We start from the raw sequence: 15,171 nt of genomic DNA, 5'->3' as shown, positions 1-15,171 counted from the left end.
CTTAAAGAAATGGATTTTCAAAATGTATATGACCAGAATAACACATTTCTACTGGCTTTCAAAATCCTCCACGTCCCATGGAGAGATCTAAATAGGATTTACATTGTCACCATCTTTTTAGAAGAGACAGGAGATGGGATTGTATACCATCAGTCTTCACCATAGTAATTTCTTACCTGTCCAGGAGGGAATGTGAAAGTGATTCATATAATTAATGGTTGTAGAGGGTACTATGAAGAAGGCATTGTAGCTGGGCACATGATGCCTCAGACATGGCTCTGGATCTGAAAATGATATCAAGACAGAGACAATCATGCATACTATAAAGGTATACTGAGGCCAAATGTGGAAAAGAGCCATGACTGCATGAGCTAAACGCCAAAGGAGTATAAAGGATGAATGAGTAGCTTCCATGTGGCACTATTAAGGAAGGCAGTGTGGCAGAGGTAGCCCTGAAGAGCCCTAATACCCAGGCGCCTCTCATTACACTGACCTACTGAATTCAACTTCCTGCTTACTAACTGGTCCCACCATCACCCCTCTTACACGGTAAGCTCCCTGAAGGCAAAAGAAGGTGGTATTCACCTTGGATTTCCACTGCCTAAAACATAAAAGATACTGAGCAAATGTTGATTGAATAAATTTGATACACAAACGAGTCTTTGGGAAATTACACACATTTAAAGGGTGAAGAGAAGGCATCCAGTGATCTTTAAAGTTCCTTCCAATTCCCAGAGTCTGATCTAACAGAGCCAGTGGAGGTGGTAACAGTTTGTTAGAGGTTCCAGGACACGGAGTACCCTGTTAGTGCCTGGCAAGACCCCAGAGCATCACACTCCATGTGCCAGCCTCAAGTGAGAGGGCACGTGCAGCCCGGAGGTGGCTGTGCATCATGGAGGAGGGCAGGGTTGGTAGAGGATGCGGGCCTATAACCAGATGGCCTGGGTTCAAGACCCAGCTCTGCCATTATGACTTGCAAGACCTTGGGCAAGTTAGCTAACTCAGCCAACCTCCTTGTGCCTCCATTTCCTCACCTGTAAAATAACAGCGTGCTTCACAAGGTTGTGGTATTACATGAAACGTGTTAATCATAAAAACTGCTTAGAACAATTCTGGGCACACTGTATGCCCTAAAAAAATTCTAGCTCATTTAATTATTACTTGAATCCCCTCCACAAGGCACTCCACTCTGGAAGGAAATTCGGTACAGTAGGAACCTGGCTTGGAAAACTCAACACCTCCTTCAGAAACCAGAGAAAGAGGGAATAGAGACTGTCTAGTGTAAGTGGAGACCCAGCTCCCCCTTACACAATGAAGGCACTTGGCTTCCTTTCTTTCTCCTACTGGGAAAGTCACAGGACACCTCAGCAACTCAGGAGAGACACGAACTTGTGCAGACAGTGGCTCCGTCCTTCTGTTTTCTGAAAGAGCAAAACAAAACAAAACAAAGGACCCAGCAGGGTCTGCCCTCTCCAGAGTTCCACACCTTAGGGGAGTACGTTTCAGGACCAAGTGTGCTGTGGGCTTCATGTAGATACTAGCCAACAACAGTGCAGAATCCAGACAAAATGCTTTAAAAAAAAAATATTCTCAAGTTGCTAATCATTCAATTCAACTCTACAGTCCCTCCAGCTTTCAGTAAAACTTCTAAAAGCAAATGCAGCTTTGATTTTCTCTTATTCAAGTTCCTCAAAGCTGATGATCTTTCCATCAAATATCCCTCTCCTCAAATGACTGGTACATTTTACTCTTTACTGTGTCCCTTTTGGTCGGAACTGTGTTTTAAGCAGGCTGCCAGGCAACCGTTTGGGTACAGAATGAATGCATGCTTTTAACCGCTGACCTCAGCTCCCCAACTGTAGGGTATCCCTCAGATTTTCATCACACCGTCATAGAGCATCTTTTGTGTTCTGCATCAGAGACGCAGTCAGACATCACCCCAAAGGATTTCCCAATGTACTTTTCACACATCAAAGTGAAGTTTTGGAAGCGGACAACAGTCCATGTCCTTACAAACAAAAGTGCTGCGCATTAGTGATCCCTCTGCAACGGCCATAGGAATGAAAGGCCCTTTTCTCCCCCTCGCCACAAAATGGGCATCTGGAAAGAAGAGGGTAGATGATAAAAGAAACCTTTGGTAGCAATGGCAAAAATGCAAAGTAAAATAAAGCCGTAACCCCAGAACCTACAAAGGTCCAAGGGAACCAAGAGAAACTATAAACAGGGAGACTGGAGATGAACCTGGAAATGTATCCACAGACACTCCACACAGACAGCCCAGAGAGCTGGACTGGCTGAGATGCCAGCTGGTTCAAGTCTGAGCCAGACAACACGTATTTCTGTATGGGACGTGCCCTCCAGTGTCACTATTTCCAAGATCTAGAGGTTGCTGTTTACAATCATTTTTAGAACAGGTGGCAGGGTTCCTAGGTTAACATTTTATTACATGAAACTAAACATATTGCCTCTAGAAGATAACTAATGATATGCAGGCAAACTTTGAAATAGGACACAGAATAAGAATGCCACCCCTGTGTTAGAGACGGGTCAGAGCAATAGTGGGCCATAGAGAAGGCCATAGTGACCTACACTCCAGATAGAGGTGATCCTGGGCATATACACACTACACAGGCAGATCCTTGGGGAGCAGAGACACAGGGTGAAAGATGGGGGCTTTGGTGAAAAGGGAGGTGAAAGGAAGGAATCTTAGCAGATTCTTAGCAGATTCTTAGTGTCTCTGAATGACTCACTCATCCAATAACTGTTTACTGAGCACTAAGTATGGGCCAGCCACTGTTCTGAGTAGCTTGGATACATCAATGAACAAATATGACAAAAATGCCTGTCTTAACGGAGCTTACGTGATAGTGGGGAAATACAAACAATAAACAAGAGATATATTAGGTGAGGTCATTAAATAGTACATTAGGAAATACCAAACACCATGGAGGAAAGTAGACCACGTTCAGGAGGACCAGGAAGATTGAAGGACATTCACAACTGCATCTGGTGGGGCAGAGTAGGTCTCACTGCGACAGAGAGATGCCCTGAAGAACACGAGGGGATGGCCATGTGGCTATGGAGGGGATGTGTGTTCACGGAAGGGGGAACAGCCACTGCAAAGACTTGAAGCAGGAGCATGCTTGCAGTGTGTGAGGAACATCGAGGAGGCCAGCTGGTTTGGGCAGTGAATGAGGCTGAGGAGTAGCAAAGACAAGGTCAGAGAGGGTCAAATCACCCAAGGTGTTCTAAGGACTCTGACTTTGTGGGGTTTGAGCAGAAGAGTGATGTGACCAAACAGTTTTAAAAGGATCACACTGGCTGTTGTGTGCAGAGCAAATAAGAGGAGCTCAGGTGGTAGCCAGGACGCCAGCTAGGAGGCTGCAGTTTATCCAGCCAAGGAATGTTGGTGGCTTAGGTCAGGGTGGGACCCGTGGTAAGCAGGGGTTGGATTCCAGACTTGTCCAAAAACACAGCAACAGAACTATCTGGTTGACTGGCTATGGGGTGTGAAAGAAAGAGAGTGGCTGAGGATGTGTGCAAGTTTTAGCCTCTCAAGATGGGGTTAAGAATCGGAAGGAATAAGACTGGAAGGTGGTAGACCGATGAGGAGGCTCCTGCAAAATCTAGACATGGGATGATGGACTGAACGAGGCTGGTGGTAGTAGGGATGCTGAACGTGAGTGGAGATATCTGCCATATTCAATCTGTGCCCTTGAAAGACACTTCTCCTTCCCTCTGGCTTCTGTAAGGAACTGACGGCAGATGCCAGAGCAGCCATCGTGGACCATGCAACGTAAGATGGATGCTGAAGATGGAGAAAAATAAAATTAGGCCACATCCCCAACCTGCAATCGTCCATCCCAACTTGTTTATAAGACAGACCCTACCCTCTGTCTTGTTTAAGCCTCCATATTGGGTTTGCTTCGTTACAATTGCCTAACCTTTAGCCAGACTAATACGGGTTCTGTCAGCCATTACAAGCACGAAGCCCTAACAGCAAATGCTTTCAATCTCATGAAGCCAGAACGGTAGCCAACAAGGTGGGATTTAATTCCAACCTGCCTCTGCTTGTTTGTTCTTAAAATATTGGAACGATAGTTGAGCTTCAATGTCCTGAGTCACTGCACACGAAGCTCAAGTGTAGAGTGAACTGCTGCTAATGGAAATAGTGTTGACTTCCTAACCCACTGCTTCTCTGTCAATCAGGGGTGCCCAAGTCAACATCCTGTCCAAAGCAGAGGTCTCACGAAGACACATGATGTTTTCTGCTTTGGGTGCAGGAAACAGCATCACCAACAAACTTCTAAATGCCCATATGACCCAGCCATCATCTCCTGATTGATCGGTGAGCCAAGTATGGCACCGGCTCCCCTCACGCAAAGGAGGCAAGATCAAGTTCTAAGCTGGCACCAATAAAAACATACAGCTTAACCAAAGGCAAATCCTAGCTGTGTGAGAACCTAAGGACTCACCACTGAAGACACAAGAGATTCAGCTGAAACGCTGTAGCACTGGCCACCAAACCTTGACATGTTCACTAACCTACATGCATCAGGTCCACGTAGGAAGGTGGTCATCTGCAGGGCCCTGCAGTCTCTGAATGCTGCATGAAATGTGCTGGCACATAATCATGGTGATTTGACTAAGGACCCTTCTCACTCGTTCTTTCCCATCAAGCTCAAGAGAAAAAACCGCAGAGAGGCAGGTGGAGGGCTGGTGGAAGTTTACGGCGAAAGTCACTGCTGGCATAGGGGTCAAAGGAGGAGGCTGATGAACTCCAAGAAATAATGTATACCTTCAGTGAAATGCCCTTAAGTCTGGGGAGGTAAGGGTCCTCCAAACAGGCTGCTGGCAGGCATTTCTCCGGGCAACAAGAGCATTAGGGTACCTGCAAAGTAGCAGCACTAGGATTAATAAAGTTGAGAGGAAAGGGGTCATAACTCCATTGAGATCGTTAAAGAGCATCTATTCATTGGGCATCTCAAGTCAGACACAGAGAACACCATGCGACAAAACAGCCTGTCTGCATGGTGCTCAGGGCCTAGTGTGGAACACCAACCAGTCATTATCACAGGGTGCTCAGTGCCAAAAGGAAACAGAGAGATAAGACGAATGCAGGGACTGGAATCTAGTATGGGGAGCAGGGAATAGGAAGGCCCCTCCCAAAAGAGGGTACCGGTAAAGGTGAGGCCAGAAATGTTCTGAAGGCCCACTTGCTACCTGAATAGAATGGGGATGAAAACCTGCCTATGAAGACAGCCCTATAAATAGGGGTTGATAGTTACCTATTTAATGTAAGTAAAATATAGCTGACATCTTGTAATATGTATCAAATATCTGCCCTGTTGCCACTGTCAATGGGTAATAGAAGAGGTCCTTACATAAATCTTTCAAGAAAAGTATAAATGGTAGTAAAAAAAAGAAACAGAAATTGACGTACCATTGAATTTGCATCACTTAGAAAACCTAGACTCCAATAGGGAACTCAGAATCCTCTAGTTCTAATTCTGTCATTATTAGGAATATGCCTAAATCAGCCAAAGCAGATGTAAATGAGAATTGTCACTGCTATTCAGTGGACTGAAAATCAGAAGGCATGCTGCTTCTATCCACTTCTGCAACCATGATGATCTCTCTGGGCTTACCTTCTCGGCTTGTCCCTCCACCTGAAACTGTGGAACTGAATGAGAACAATGATTTTCAAAAACTTTTTTTCTTTACAACAATCCATAGTGAAAACTGGTTTTTCACGTGGTGACTTAATACTTTTCTTTATGAAGTTTAATGCATTTGCTCTTTTTAAATTCTATTCTAACCTATTTCTTTAAAATAAAAATGCTGGTTAGACCCACTAAGCTTAACTTCATGTTCCAAAATTTGTGACCCGTAATCTGAAAACCTGCAGACTAGGTCATTTCTAAGGGCCCCTCCACCCCCACCTCTGGAGTGTCAACATGATCATTAAATATTTCGTTTCTTTCAGTTTGCAAAATGATTTCACAGGTTATCTCCCATGATCCTCAGAGCAGTGGTGCGACATGGGCAGAGGGGCTCATGAACTCATCACAGATCACACGGGCAGATTATGACCGAGCTGGAACCAGACTCAGTCATTCCAGAACAGCAGTGATACTTGGCCCATTCAGCAGCTCTTCTCCTAGAGAATTCCATCTCCCAACAATGTGCTGCCCTCAAGCTTCTTCTTAAATGCCTCTCCTGACCTATCTAAACTGGAATGCAAATCTAGCGAACACATTCCCTATGCTATACTCTACATCCCCATGACTTATTTATCTTATAACTGGAAATGTGTACCTCTTAACCTCCTTTACCTATTTCACCCATCCCCAACGCCGCTCACCTCGCCTCTGGCAACAACCACACTTGAAACTAATGGAATATCATATGTCAACTATACTTCAATTAAAAAAATAAAGTTAAAAATTAAAAAGAACCTCGTAAACACATTCCAAGAATGTAATGCTAATTTTCATGTTCATGGCCTTGCTAGATCCTTCAGGAAATACCCCACGCCAGCCACAAATGCAAGAAACTCAGCCCCTGCCCTGGAGGAGCTCATCGTCTAGCAAAAAAAAAAAAAAAAAAAAAACAACAAAATCCACCCACAGATCCACCCACTAAGTGCAGCTCCCTTCCAAGCTGCCTTCCTCTTATTTTCTCAGTGATAACCTCAGTTCTGTTTAAGTCAGCAAGTCTCCCCATCTGGCTGATGGAAAGTGCACGCTTCAAGCCTTCCCTGGAGAGTCTCAGAGTGCTGGAGGTCAGCGGGACAGCAAGGGTGGGGGGCACTGCAGGGGGAAGTGAAGGGTGTCAGCAGCAGCGCCCTGCAGTGCTGTTCCTTCCGTTGCTGCTCCTCCCACCCTCCCCAAGGGTGAATGGGGGGGTGCCAACAGACTCCCTCTGCATCACCCCAGATACCTTCCTCACCCCAGACCAGCATCACCTGACTTCAAGGATATACAAAAAATCTTAAAATATTATGAAAGGGTCAGGCCCACTAGCTTTATGGACAACGTCCCATTTATATTATTTAGGAAGAAAAAATTTATATCAGGGACAAGGAGAGAGTGCTTTTAGGCAGTCATACACCTAGGGCTAAAAAAGAAGACATTCAAGACCTTCTTTTATTTTTTTTAACTATTCACAAAGCAGTTAAGTGCTGACTGGTAACATGCCAGTACTTCTAAGGCACATATTGTCAAAACAATTGGAGTCTGTGGTGGGAATTTATTGTTTTGCTTTCCAGCCCCAACCCCTCCTTCATCTGATGACTGTGCACAGATTTACTGTGCAGAAGCCACATCCCCTTACTCTAAAACAGTTGGTATGAGTGGCACTACCTTAAACTCTATCTTTAATTCTAAGAGTGAGCCCTGACAGGCTTAAGTTATGGTAATCAGTTTGAGAATAGGAAGGGAATTCCATCAGAGTTGGTGGGACAGATGACTCTTTTCTTGAGACTTCAGAGAAAGTATCCTTCTCTACCAGAAGAAAGTGTCTTTCTATCCCTGCACAGTGTGGTGTGAAAAAAAGAGATAGGACATTTTGGCAGCACTGAGGCTAAAGACTCCCCTGGATGGAGTCTGAGGATAAAGCTGACATTGCAGAAGCAGAGAGCCAGAAAGCACCTGCACCCTTAGAGATGCCATCTGGACTGCTGGGTCAAGTCTTGCCTGCAACCCTTCCTCTAGATATTTAGTTAAAGAAGGCTTTTGTCTGCTTAAGCCAGTTTGAGTTGACTTTTTTAACACTTGCTACCAAAGTAATTAAAATTCATAAAACACCTTAAATACCCCAAAGTAGTAATATACAAAGGACTTAAGGTGTCTTTTGGAGGAGGCAAAGAGTGACGTGATAGGGAAAGATTTTTTTTTTCATAGCTTCTATTAATTCTGCAGGAAATAAACCCAATATTTAGCATCTGTATAATTGTTCCTATTTCTCAAAAACACCTCTCCACGTGTATTTCCTCACCTGAATTTTACAATCCTGAGTCAAAGAAATTATTAAAAATGTTTTGTAGTAATTACTTGTTTATCAAGCACTATATAGTTTAAAGTATCATTTCAACTTCAGTAATTAATTTAATTGTCACAATAACCAAATGAGGTAGGAATAGTGGTCTGTCATGCTATCATTTTAAGCAGGAGAAAGCTGAACCCTGTAGACAGTAAATGAGATGCCCAAATTAATCTGAGGAGGCGTCGGGAGACAGGCCTCAAACCTAAGTGTCTTGCTTCCAGGGTTTTACCACCCGTGATACTAAACTCTACTTCCAGAAACAAATGCGTGTGCTCTTAAGCACCATGTTCTGGATTCCAGTGGCAGAACCAGAACTAACTAGCTCGTGACCTTGAGCTAGTTCCCTTTGTTTTGTTTCCTCATCTGTAAAAGGAGAGATTTGAGTTAGGGCTCTCTGATGCCCCGTCAAGGTCTAAAAGTTCTTTAATTCTAGACTTCCTTATTCCCACTCTCAAATTACAGAATAATAATTACAACCTTAGTCGACATTTGTTCTCACTGGGTATCAGGCACCGTGCTAAGAATTCTGCCTCCATTTTCCCTTTACGTCTCACAACACGCAGGAGACAACTGTCTCTCATTTACAGATAAGAAAACATGAACCTGACAGAGGTTAAATGAACTGCCCAAGACCAACAGAATTAGTAAGCTTCAGGGGAAGATCTGACACCAGGTCGTACGGGCCACGAGGATATCAACCCAGTTTTTATTGTTCCTGTAGAAGAAATAAGCCCCCCTACATGACTGGTCACCTCTTTCCATGCAGAAAAGGGGGGGGGGGGGTGAGCCGAAGCGAGTTACACCAAGCCTCTGCAAGGCAAAAATGGAAAACCGCTGGAAGGGCGCCTGGGAAGATCCAACCCAGACCTAGGGGGCGGGGCGCCCCTCCCCGCCAGCCCCAGGGCCACCCTGCCCTCCCGGACCGTTACCTTGTTGAGATGCGGGTTCCTGGTAACATCGTAACCGCGCTTCTTCAGGGGCACCGGGCGCGCCGCGCCGGGCTTGGAGTGGCAGCCTCGGGCGGGTGCAGAGGGCGCCCAGCGCGGGACGGCGCCGCAGGCCCGGCCCCGCAGGGGCGCCAGCCGTGCGCTCGTGCCCAGCGCGGCGCCCATGGTCCTTGCGCAGACCTGGCACCGGGGAGAAACCAAGGTCAGGGGCGCCTGACGGCCAACCACGAACCACGCGCGCCTCAGGGCACCGAGTCTGAGCCGAGGCTGCGTCCTCGGGTAAAGAGCAGAGGGTCGGGAAGGGTGAAAGGCGCTAGCCCCCGCCCCTCCTCGGCGGCCACCTGCGCCGCTCTCCCGGCTCGCTTGCGGTGCGCAGGCCTCGCCAAACCCCCGGCAAAGCGAAAGCAAGCCCAGGAAGCAGATCCGGTGCGGTTGACCTCCCGCGCCATCCCCGCCCCCATCCCCGCGAGGAAGAGGCAACTGCTCAGCGAAGGGCCCCCCCCGCACCTCCAGCCTAGCTCAGTGGCTTGCCTCGATCCCTTCCTTCCCCAGACCACCTGTGCTGCGCCCAGAGCTGATGTGGCAGGCGGGGCGAGTTGCTGCGGTCCAGTGTTCCCCTCCTGCCAATGGCTGGACCTCAACCGCAGCCGCGAGAGCGCCAGGCTCCTGCGTTCTGGAAAGAGAGGTCCCCGAACCTTTGTTCGCAGTGCGGGGCTTCCTCTGAGGACGCGCGTGGAGCGCCTCGTAACCGTGTGCACGTGCCTCCCCAGTGCCTAAATGAAGCTCAGCTTGCCTCCTGAGCCGCTCCATCTTGACTAAAGAGCCGCTCCATCTTGCCAAACTGAACGCCCAGAGGGGGTAGCGTTTAGGGATTAACATAGCCTTTATTCTCTCACCCTTTAGGGAGGCCCTGGCGTTGGGATTCAAAGTAGACACCCTCAGACACCCGGTGCTCAGTGTTGCTTTGCGCAGCCCAGTACAATAGCCATTAGCCACATGTGGCTCCGTAAATTTAAGCAAATTAATTTAAAAGGAATAAAATTAAAAATCCAGTTCCTCAGTGGCACTAGCCTAGTTTCACTGGCACGTAGTGGCTGTGGGATGGGATAGCACAGGTGTGGAACATTTACATCTTTGCAGGAAGTTCTGTTAGACACCAGTGATAACAAGGTCCACAGTTACCGGTAGGGCTCCTGGGTACCCTGTGGAGCCTGTCATGGATTGCTGTGGACAGAGACCTTGAGGTTCATCTAGTCTTGAATTTAACTTTACGCTTTATCCATATAGTAGCCAGGAAATTCCTTTTAAAGCAAACATTTCACCCTATGTAGAATAAAATCCAGACTCTTTGATGCCTGTGGGTTATCCCACAGCCGGGCTCCTTCCAACTTCTTCAGGCTCATCCTACTCCAATCTCCCTCTCTCTGCGCTGTAGCCACCTCTCTCCTTCCTGTGGCCCACCTCCCACCCCCATCCAATCCCTTTCCACCTCAGGGCCTTTGTATTTGCTATTGCCTCTACTTACAGTGTTCATTCTCTCAGGTCTCCACTAAATTGTCAACGTAAGGCCTTTTTTCCACTTCATCCAATGTCAGCCTCCACTAGGGACTACATAGTGAATGGTTTTTCCCTTCCTAGAACTTGCCAAAGCCAATAATTACCTCATTTCTCTAATTGTTTATTGTCTGTCTCCACCTAGAATGTAAGCTTCTTGAGGAAAGACCCTTTGCCTCTAAACCCCTGTATCTTCACTGCCCAGCTTCACTGCCCAATAAATAGTTGGGTGAATGAAGGAAAGTGACAGCCACTTTCATAAAGATTGGACTGGAAAGGAGACTGAAGGAGATTATTCCTGAGGGAGAGGAGAGGATCCTGACTCCAGGCAGGGGCAACAGCAGACACCGAGAACTCTTGATCATTTAAATAAGCCTGTAAATGATCTTTTTTTTTTTTTTTTAAACCAATTTGAGTCAGATTTTTGTTTGCTGCAACCAAGAGCATTAACTGATACTTTTCTCTCAATACTGCTTTTATATTTGCACATCTTCCCACCGGTCAACAAACATCTCAAGGGGGTAGATTGTGTGTGTGTGTGTGTGTGTGTGTGTGTGTCCATCTTTGGTTTCTGACACATAAATCCTCACAAACTGTTGAACGAATCTGCCTTTGCTTGATACAATGAGCTTTCTCCCACCTGGAGGACACTTAATAGGTAACCTCAGTCATTTGAAACTTTGCTGGAAACCAGGATGGAAACAACAAAGTTTTCCAAACAAGCCAATAATAATTCTTATATAATCTCTTCACTGAAGCATGCATAGTTTATATATGAGAGTCTGTCACAAGTCCCCGTCTGTGGCCTATCTTTTCTTAACTCAGACATAACTCTAGCAATATTGTTTTTCTTTTGTGCACGTTTGATCTTTCGCCACAGTAAAGGAGAGGTGCTAGCAGCAGAAGGCAGTAGCAAGAGGAAGTGACTGCTCCACAGAGCCATCCAGGGGCCCAGGTTCTCTCTCCAGGGTGTTGTCCACTCTCCCCAGAAGCAGATACCACATCAGAGCCCCAGCCAGAGGAGAGGGGGAGAGAGGACGTGAAGGGCACTCCTTCAGGGAAGTGCCGTGTGTAAGTTGCCCATATTCTACTCACATTCTCTTGGTGAAAACTAAGTCACAATCACATTAAACTACAGGAAAGTCTGAACAATATTGTCTGTAGTGGGAAAGGCACATATTCTACCACAAGAAAGAATGGGAAAATAGGTTTCTGGGGACTGAAAACTACAAGTCTAGATTTAATACTTTTATATTAAAGCGCTTGGCATGGAGAGGATACACAGAAACTGTTAGCTATTATTATTATTGCCATCCATGGTGTCCATCTCTGGTTTCATGACAACTTCTTTACTTTTAGAGCTGAACATAGGATTACAGAGACCAGGTTCAGAGCCATGGGAACTTTCCAGAACTCTTTCCAGCTCCCTTCAACTCTGACTTCCTTAGCTAGCCAGCCCTGTGGTCTGGTCCAGCACTAGATAGAACTAATGTGTCTCCATAATTCATCTTGGCCACCCTCCCTTCACATCCCATTGACTGACTTCTGCCATGATTGTGATGCTGCTTCCTAGGGTCGCTGTAAAGAAATCCCATTCCCGTCCTCCCTGGCCAGTTTCTGTATTCACAGTGCACTTAGTACCTTTGTTTTTTCATTCTGATTACAGAAATTTGCATAACTATCTGTTGCCATACTAGATTGAATTCCTTGAGGGCTGGAATCACTCCACCACTATTTGCAATTCTTTGCATGCCCAATAGCTGGGACAGTGTCTGGCACCAAGAATGCACTTGATTTGTTGAATTAAATAAAATTGAGAGGAATCAAATTTGTGCCTAAATTTCCAAGGAGTTGAACTTGATTGAAACCACATTTGGTTCATTGTTAAAAGGGCATCATAATAGCTTCAAATTAGAGTTTTAGTTCAGTCAGCTATCTTGAAACAAGACCATTTGTTTTTTGTAAGCAGATTTTAATGTCTCTACATATGGGTTTAAAAAAAATGGATGTGCATTACAAATTAATTAATTTTCAGCTATTCCCATTGCTTCACAAATGTGTAATGTTCTACACAACATTTCGTGTTTGTGATTGCCCTAAAAAGAAGTATTTAATTCACATTGGTGCTAGTAATATTTGAAGATACTTCAACTCTACTGTTTATGCCAAAGGAGAATGGTGAAGAACATTTTTGTCCTTGTCCTCAGACACACGGCTCTGCACACACCCTGTACTCTAAGACTTTGCTACATAGTTTCCTCTGCTTCCAGCACTTGCCAATTAGAGCCTGATCATTCTTCCCCGACTCTGCTCAAACACCACATCCTCCAGCAGGTAAATCTTCCCAGATTTTCCATTCTTCAGTAGCTTGCACTGTTTCCCACAGGCTCCCCAAACTCTATTGTATGCATCTGTCCTATTGCACTTTTACAGTCTCTCTGTGAAGCAATTTACTTATGTGCCTGTCTTCTCTGAGCCTCCAAGGGACTTAGAGAAGTAAAAGCAACAGCTTTGGATTCAGACAGTCTTGACTTCACCAGTGCTGAGCTTGTATAACCTTGGGCATTTTATGTGACCGATATAAGCTCCATCATCTTCATGAATAAACCTGGGATTCTAATATTACTTCCCACGTTGGATTTTGGTGGATTAATGTATATATTTGTTTTTTAAACGCACATTATAATGCACTTCCCACATGCCAGGCACTGTTCTGGTGGTTTACAAATATCAACTCATGTAATCTTATAATATTTTTATGAAATACTGAGCTTGTTATTAAGTTATTTTGCTCAGCTCCAGATCTACCTTTTTATACTTGGGTTGACAGCTGGTGCCTGGACTATGCAAATCAGTTCTTCTTTGATGCAGATTTCCTAGTAATTTCTGCCAAAAGGGGGCACTCCAAGGAGATGACAGGCCAGAGAGGGGGTATTTCCTCCTTTCCCTGTACTTGCTTTTTTTTTTTTCCTTTTTGTGTCTCCCTCCCCCTCCCCCCCTCCCCCCCCCCCAACACCCAGCATCAGTGGCTGGTCAGCCTCCACTATCCTCCCACATTCTGGAACCAGCCTTACAGGCTGTCCCAGCCTCTTCCCTTTGTTCCTCCCACCTCAGTGCTGGGAACTGCTTGCTATGGTTACCTTCTCAAAACTCCCTTCTCATTCAGCCCTCTAGCATCTGTCAAACCAGTTCTTTCTGTTAAATTCTTTTTGTTGAGCTACACTGACTGCAGTCTGGACTTCCTGCCTGGACCCTGCCTGATATGGGTTGGTACAATTATTATCTCCATTTTATAGATGAGGAAACAAAACCTGAAGAAGTCAAATAACTTGCCGAAGTGGACCAGGGTTTAACCCAATCTGCGGAGGCCAAGGCATTCACTAGCACATTAAGGGCTCACATTTGGGAAGCGCTTAGCCAGGCCTGGAACGGGTGAGCACTCAGTGTACCCTGAACGGTCACCCAATCCCCAATTATCATCCTCATTGTTAACTCCTCAGCCTTGTATCTTACACAACACCTGGCACAGGCTTGTGTGCGATAAATGCCCCCTAGACCAAACTTGATTCACCTGAATAGGGAAGGACAAAGTGGCACAGAAGGCTTGAGCTAGAAAAGGATGTGGAGGTTAAAGGGGCCTTGGAGCCTCCCACGCCCTCCTTTGGAGCTGTTTCCAGGGTAACTGGCTCTCCCTCTTCTTTTTCCTCCCTCCACCTCCCTGCCACCCTCCTCTCCTCCGATCAGGAGGGAATAAACAGTTCCCTGGTGTTCTGAAAATGCCACAAGGGGAAATGAAAGAGTAATTTTGTTGGGTAACAGAAGAAAACATGTTTCTTATTTTTCTATTGCACTGCATTTTATTTCCCTATTCTTCTGTTGCATTGCCATAATTTTTAATACCTAATTTTAACAAGAAAAGGATATCTTTGAAGTAACCATATTTCAAATAGAGGTGGCCACCAGACTCCATTATCCCTACAGAATGTTATCACAAAAACACTTTGAAATCCTTGTTTATAAACCCATTCAGGCTTCTACTCAAGTACTTGTGGTACCAAACATAATTGCTCCCAGATAGAAGGATACAGCATGTTGCATTTCTTTCTCATCAGACTCCCTGCCTGATTCTCAGTTACTTCCGTACTAATCCTCAACAGGTTCATTTCCCTTCCCAGCCTGGCCTACGGGCCGGGCCGGCTCTTATTTTCATGGCTGGTTTAGGCCCAAACAATTCATAATCCATTTCATACACTCCGGCCACTTTTGCCCTGGTACAGAAAGTCTGAGAAGAAAACGCCCTTGATCAGAGTAAGCAGGGAGAGAATGAATTACCAGCACTTCATGTATCTTTTCTAGGCCTCCGGATTTCCCAGAGGTTGTTTTAAAAAATCTATTTTCTGCCCCTCTTGAAACGCTCTATTCAAGCACTCAGTCCTCTGACCGCCACCACGCCATCTCTCCATTCTGCTCCTGGCCCCTCGGCCTCCTCCCTTCTCACACAAAAGTTAGACAAAAAGGCAACTGTTTGAAAAAGGCAAGATGAGGAAACAGAAATTCATGGCAGCAGCTGCTGAGCTAAGCAGCTGATAAGGGGGAACAAATTTGTGCCCTGGGTGTTGTTTGG

At 45.7% G+C, this 15,171-nt stretch overlaps 1 protein-coding gene across 3 annotated transcripts in view; it reads right to left on the bottom strand.

The window, feature by feature from the left end:
* The window catches only part of ME3 (malic enzyme 3), a 184,246-nt gene extending 174,541 nt beyond the window's left edge, over nt 1-9,705 (bottom strand). The window contains exons 1-2 of one of the 3 annotated variants that reach the window (XM_045038640.1): nt 9,551-9,705; nt 8,976-9,173 (exon numbers count right to left, since the gene is read on the bottom strand). In XM_045038640.1, the coding sequence (XP_044894575.1) occupies nt 8,976-9,158 (183 nt within the window). In that variant the 5' untranslated portion in view covers nt 9,159-9,173; nt 9,551-9,705. Of the gene's footprint in view, nt 1-8,975; nt 9,174-9,500 lie in introns of those variants that run through there. The other 2 variants (XM_011286564.3, XM_023239354.2) reach the window with 2 other exon arrangements.
* Between the last annotated feature and the right edge of the window lie 5,466 nt (nt 9,706-15,171).

This window comes from Felis catus, chromosome D1 (assembly GCF_018350175.1).
Source record: "Felis catus isolate Fca126 chromosome D1, F.catus_Fca126_mat1.0, whole genome shotgun sequence".
Classification (NCBI taxonomy): domain Eukaryota; kingdom Metazoa; phylum Chordata; class Mammalia; order Carnivora; family Felidae; genus Felis; species Felis catus.
This window is presented reverse-complemented; position numbering and strand designations above follow the sequence as displayed.